This window comes from Daktulosphaira vitifoliae, unplaced genomic scaffold (assembly GCF_025091365.1).
Source record: "Daktulosphaira vitifoliae isolate Bord-2020 unplaced genomic scaffold, ASM2509136v1 Scaffold_2, whole genome shotgun sequence".
In the NCBI taxonomy this organism is placed as follows: Eukaryota; Metazoa; Arthropoda; class Insecta; order Hemiptera; family Phylloxeridae; genus Daktulosphaira; species Daktulosphaira vitifoliae.
Genome location: NW_026099573.1, coordinates 33,038,681 through 33,045,158, shown reverse-complemented (window position 1 = coordinate 33,045,158; position 6,478 = coordinate 33,038,681). Strand labels below are relative to the sequence as shown.

At 26.1% G+C, this 6,478-nt stretch overlaps 1 protein-coding gene across 2 annotated transcripts; it reads right to left on the bottom strand.

Moving 5' to 3' along the window:
- Positions 1–2,134: 2,134 nt before the first annotated feature.
- On the bottom strand, positions 2,135–6,263 carry LOC126899543 (uncharacterized). 2 transcript variants are annotated; one of them, XM_050674549.1, is made up of 2 exons: positions 2,808–3,305; positions 2,135–2,698 (listed from the first exon to the last, which is right to left on the bottom strand). In XM_050674549.1, exons 1-2 carry the CDS (start codon positions 2,842–2,844, stop codon positions 2,349–2,351), a joined length of 387 nt encoding a protein of 128 aa, XP_050530506.1. In that variant the 5' UTR covers positions 2,845–3,305; the 3' UTR covers positions 2,135–2,348. The 2 variants fall into 2 exon arrangements, with proteins under 2 accessions (XP_050530506.1, XP_050530505.1); XM_050674548.1 differs by adding an exon at positions 6,162–6,263 and having other exon boundaries at positions 2,136–3,228.
- Between the last annotated feature and the right edge of the window lie 215 nt (positions 6,264–6,478).

Below are 6,478 nucleotides of genomic sequence, written 5' to 3'. Positions count from 1 at the left end.
AATTAAAGTATATTACATTAGCTTTAATTTAAGATATATATAAAAGTGCCAGTCTTTCCGAAACATTTTCAAAAGTTAAAAGGTTTCAAAAGGTAAATACCTAAGGTATATAAAAAAAATTATATTGATTTGGTAGTTTTTGAAAATTTTATGGCAGTTTTAAGTAAAAAAACCCAGCACAGGGGGGTCGCGGCACAGTGGTGACGTGCATTGTTGGATCAAGTATAATGATATCTGACAGTGATTAAAATCACTATAAAAAAAAAACGCTTTGATGCAAATCTTTAGATAATGTTTTAAAAATTTTAAAAAATTGGTGTATTATTCCAAAAGCTACATGATCTGCTAGTTCCTTATTAATATCCTGATTAAGATAAAGTAGGTCGATTGAAAAAGGGATTATTAAAAAATATTATTTCTCATAAAAAAATTGTGTTGATCCATACACTTTTCTATAAGTTATAGCAGTATAAATTTAAAAATGTAAAAATTAAAATCTAGAATTTTTACACAAAAATAGTATTCGGTAGCCTCCAGAGGTCAAATTTTTTTTTTCAAATTAAAGTATATTACATTAGTTTTAATTTAAGATATATATAAAAGTGTCAGACCTTCCGGAACATTTTCAAAAGTTAAGTTGAAAAAGTTAATTTTTTGTGAAAAAGGTATCATTTTAAATGCCCCCCTGTGGGCAGATAAAGGGTCAGATTTATAAAAATATACCAAATGATAGGTAAAAACATCAAGCATCTATAAAAAAAATTATATTGATATGTCTATTTTTGAAAAAGTTACGGCAATTTTTAGTAAAAAATATTGAAAAAATTTCGAAAATTAGCGAATTTTAAATTTGTAATTTTTTTGGAGGTTTTCCTCATTTACGGGGAACGAAGGTAATTTTTTCAATTTTTGAGGGTAATGTCTTCGACTAGACACGATTTGTGATCTTTTTACGTATTGTTCATCAAAATCGGTCCAGTGATACCTTAGAAAAAGTGTCAACAGACACATAAAAAAACAAAACATAGTAAAACCAATACCTTTACAGCTTCGCATCAAAGATAATTTACAGTGGATATTCAACCAAACTATTTTGATAAAATTCGAATAGTTGTCAATTTGATACTTATGAAAAATTGTTATAGTACCAAAATGGGGTAGTTTTAACTAAACGTTTTGTTAATATTACAAACAAATTGTTGTCGACCGGATTTTGTATAGATAATAGTATTATTTGTTATTGTAGCGATCAACTTTGTATTTTCAACAATCTGATAAATTTTACAATATTTTCGGTAGACAGAACCATATAATATATGGTTCTGGCTTCAATCGTATCGTACAAATCGCTCTTATCTGAGCAAGTCAATATTCCTCGTCTGTCCAGACACTGCACGAATGCATTTTACGGATCATCGTTTTACGACGAAAATCACTACCAGAAACTCAACTTAAAAGTCTGTGCTCTACACGGTCTATCGGTGAACGAACGATATCCATGCGCCCGGAAAATTAGCTAAGTACACCAGTACCATCTGGTACTTATTTGAGCACCGGCAGCTAATATAGAATTCCACTAAAAACCGATAATCCAGCCGAATACCGCTCAATATAAAACCGGACCCATACGACATCGGTAGCTAATGAAATACCAACTGTCAAGAAATATTGTCTTTATGAACAGTGTGATAGTAACTATAACAATTTAAACGCAGTTTAATTCAATTCAAAACGCATTCAATTGATGTTAATAACATTGTACAGTTTAGATGTATTAATTATGATATTTGACCAAAAATTTAGTAATTTAAGTCATAAAAAATGTTTATTGGTCAATTTAAGTGATGGCGCACCTCAAGTCGTCACCTAAAGCAATAGTTCAGTTGCGATATTTGCAATTAGTTCCCAGATTGTTAATCATACGGAATCTTCATTTTGTCCCCTTACTGGCTTCTTCAGTTATATTGAAGTTTCGTTAGATTGACAGTCGGTGTAAAAATCCTGTTAAATCAATAAGGAAAAACTGACCCCAAATAGTATGGATAGAGGCTAAGGAGAATATTAATTTTTAACAAGCTACTTAAATCGCAATGAGTGACAATAAAAATCAAATTTCACAATCAAACTTTTATTTATTTGTATTTGTAGAACAAAATAGGGAGCGTACTTATTTTAATTAACAATTGTTTCTTTTTATTGATATATATTAATTTAAAGATGGGAGTACATTATTTGAGCAATACAAAATTTAAACGTAACATAAATGAATATAATTCTTTAATTACACACATACAATTAAAATTTACTGTATTTTTATTATGGAATTCTTAATTATTAAAGACAGTATATCACTTAAAAAGTTGAATTGTTTTATCCATATTTATTTTCGTATCACAATAAGTTATTTCTGAAGTCTCATTATATCTGAATCCAAGGTTAGTATATTTTATTTGAATTAATTCATCGACACTATTGAGAATGAGATCAGAATGTAACTTTAAATGTTTGCGTTCTTCTTCGGTTATTCCAGTATCATACGATTTATGTTGATACTTTAAATCCAAATCATGATTTGAGTTAATCATAGAAATATTTGGTGTCAATTCAAAATATTTCAATATAAGACTTTGTGTTGACGAAAAAGTATCAATTGAAATGCGAATAACATCTTCGTATAAACTATCCATATTGTTAATATCTGGTTCGAATTTAAAATTATTAAAATTTAACAATGTACTAATAAAATTTGTTAAGAATGGCTTTTGAACAGTTATATTTAATTTGTTTATGTATATTAATGCACTTACAAATTTTTTTGTTAGCTCCTTCAATTTTGTCATACATTTTGTCAAGGTTTCCATGAATTCATTTTGAGTTTCGCAACATGCGCTCTTATAATTTATAGAAAAATAAGTGTTTAATGTTATTAACATATTAGCAAGCCAGTGTACAGTAATTGCGTACTCATAACTTATCAATTGCGATAAATTTGCTAATACTATATCAACGTTATATTCAGTAACAATTTTCTCATTATAATCAGTTATGAGTAAATCGTATTTATTTAAATTACAATAATTATAATACGTGTATTGTACACCGAGTGTCCATTTTTTTGCATCAAGAAGTGAATTTAATATATCAACGTTTGTCTCATCACATAATGTCAGTAAAAAACCACCGAACAAAATAAACGGAAATGTTACAATAGTAAACGATTTCATATTTCTAAAAAAACAATTAATAAAGTTCAATAGTAAAATTTAATTTTTCTTAAGAAACTATTAAAAGGACACTATTTAACTGTTTTGAACTGTAAATAATAGTTTTAAAATATCCAATAATTTATCATTTCACGTAATATTAATTTAAAGATAAATATAAGTTTAACCTTCAATTTATTTGCTATAGTTCATAAATTTATATTATTTTTTTTTTTTTTAAGAAAACTGAGAGGTTTTTTTATTATCTAAATAAAAAAATTATTTACAAAGTCTATTTACAACATTTGAATAATGTAATGTTAACTTATTATAATATGATTTTTCATCTTTTAGCATTTTATATTTTTAATCTATAAATAATTTATAATGAACCTTTTAATTGATAAAAATAATAGCTGTACTGAATAAATAAAAAAACAAATGTTAATTGACATTCTAGGTACCATAAATAATTATTTGAAATAAAAATTTTCTGCCACATTTTAGTGTATTTTTAACTATTTCGCTAGAAATCTTTTGTATGATTTATAATCTTATGATAAAGTGTTTTCTTAATAGTATATACTGAAGTACATTAATCAATTTATATGACTTATTTTTTTGTTAATGGAAATTCTCAAACAGAGTATTTTTTTATCAATCCAAATAAAAAAATTAATTGTAATGCCTATTTACTACATTTGAATAATATAATATTATTTTATTATACTATGATTTTTCACCTTTTATCATTTTATTTTTTTAATTTCTAAAGAATTAATAATTTTTCAAATCTATTAATTGTAAAAGAATAACTATATTGAATTAATAAAAAAAAAGTAATGGCTGTTTTAAGTATAAAAACCCAGCACAGTGGAGTCGCGGCATAGTGGGGACGTTGCATAGTTGGGTCCAGTATAGATTTAATCTGACAGTGATTAAAATCACTATCATAAGAAACACTTCGATGCAAATCAGTAGATAGTGTTTAATTTTAAGAAATTGGTTGATTACTCCAAAAGCTACATGATTTGCTAGTTCCTTGTTAATATCCTGATTAAGATAAAGTATGTCAAATGAAAAAGGGATTATTANCCCTGATTAAGATAAAGTATGTCGAATGAAAAAGGGATTATTAAAAAATATTATTTCTCATAAAAAAATTGTGTTGATTCGTACACTTTTCAATGAGTTATAGCATTATAAAGTTAAAAATGTAACCAACCCAACCCAACATCAACTCCTATTTCCTTAATTATATCCAGATTAGTAATTCGTTTAATTATATATTATATAATTTTTATAATTAATTATTTTCAAATTATTATTGACTTTGATTTTTAATGTTAAAAGTAATCATTTTGAACCAACTTCTTTTTGTTCTTTAAAATGAAAGTTTTAATAAAAAAAAACCCAGCACAGGGGGGTCGCGGTACAGTGTGACGTGGTATAGTTGGATCAAGTATAATGATATCTGACAGTGATTAAAATCACTATCAAAAATAAACGCTTCGATGCAAATCTTTAGATAGTGTTTAATTTTAAAAAAATTGGTGTTTTATTCCAAAAGCTACTTGACCTGCTGGTTCCTTATTAATATCTCGATTAAGATAAAGTATGTCGAATGAAAAAGGGTTTATTAAAAAATATTATTTCTCATAAAAAAATTGTGTGGATCCATAAACTTTTCAATAAGTTATAGCATTATAAAGTTAAATATAATATGAATAATAAAATCGAGAATTTTCATTCGAAAATAGCATTCGGTAGCCATTTTCGCCGTGAAGAAAAGTCCAGAGGTCAAATTTTTTTTTTTTCAAATTAAAGAATATTACATAAGCTTCAATTTAAGATATATATAAAAGTGTCAGACCTTCCGGAACATTTTCAAAAGTTAAGTTGAAAAAGTTCCACTTTCTATATGCATTTTTTATATTTGAAGACCCCCCGTGTATAGGGAAATAGTCTGATTTAAAAAAAAAGTATATCCAATGAAAGATGTATATAAATACTACTTCTCATGAAAAAATTGTATTAATTTAATTTAGTTGGAAATTTTTTCCGCCATTTTTCCTTTGTTGACTGGCCTAAACCGTAAAATTTGTTCTTTATTTAATATTTTTTTATGATAAAAGTAGATAGACATGGGATGTTATTTGACTAAGTATCCCAACTTTGTTTGGATTTTGGTCAATAGGTTAGCAAAGAAGTTTTATTGGGGCTCGTAGAGCTGAGGGTTGAAAACAATTTGATATAAAAAAAAATGATTAAGATACCATTTTATAGAGGTATTATACGCTGAGGTATTTTTTTAGTGGCCGGGGTCTTTGGCACCTATCTAACACCCAGTTGAAGCATTTATTAAATCAACTGGTATGTACTTTAGTGGGAATACTGAGATATTTTGGGAGTGGGGGTGGCCTTCTCTCTGACACCCAGTCAAAATATATGACCAAGCACTTACTAGTTATAATTATGTTTACTTATACCTGAACATTTTTTTTAATATTTTATAAAAGCTTTAAATTTACCAGTTTCTTTATTTAATCATCTTTAAATTTAATTTTAAATAATTATGAATAACTTTTCGCCTAGCTATAATAATGTTAACAACTAAAAATGGTCGTGCACGCCTGACCAATAGTCTATTATCTGTATATATTTTAAAATGTTAATAACTACCAAAATACTGGTCAAAAAGTCCGTTTAGACGATTTCAAAATTTGATCATTTTCTTTTTTTATAAACTATTTTAATATGTATGTTATTACAAAAAAATATATCATAGTAAAATTAATATATTTTCAGGTTTGCATTAAGCTAAAATATAATTGACACCCTTATAGGATTTAAAGAGCGAATCAATAAAGTACTTGAAATTAAAAAATACAATAATAACATATACAATATTACTTTTAATCTTGTAATATAAAAACTAAATAATGCTATAATACATACATCACTCATTATTCAGAAGTCTATAACTCATTATCTATTTGTCTATTATTATTATCTCCAACAAGCAAAAAATTTATTTTTTTTAATTTTAAAAATTTTAACTTTTATGCAAAACTGAGAAGTTTTATAATGTAGTATGTTTTTATTTCTGTCTATGTAAATTCTCTATTTTCATTGAACCGATTTTATTGGTCTATACGTTAAAAAAAACTATTTAATCTAATTTGATCAATCGTTGGCCAAAATCGAAAAAAAACCTTCAATTTTAGATAAATATAAAAATACGTTTAAATTACGATACCACAAAAATTGCAATT

Bases quoted from the DNA above. Each gene is read 5' to 3' on its own strand.
- LOC126899543 (XM_050674548.1), bottom strand. From the start codon at position 3,224: ATGAAATCGTTTACTATTGTAACATTTCCGTTTATTTTGTTCGGTGGT.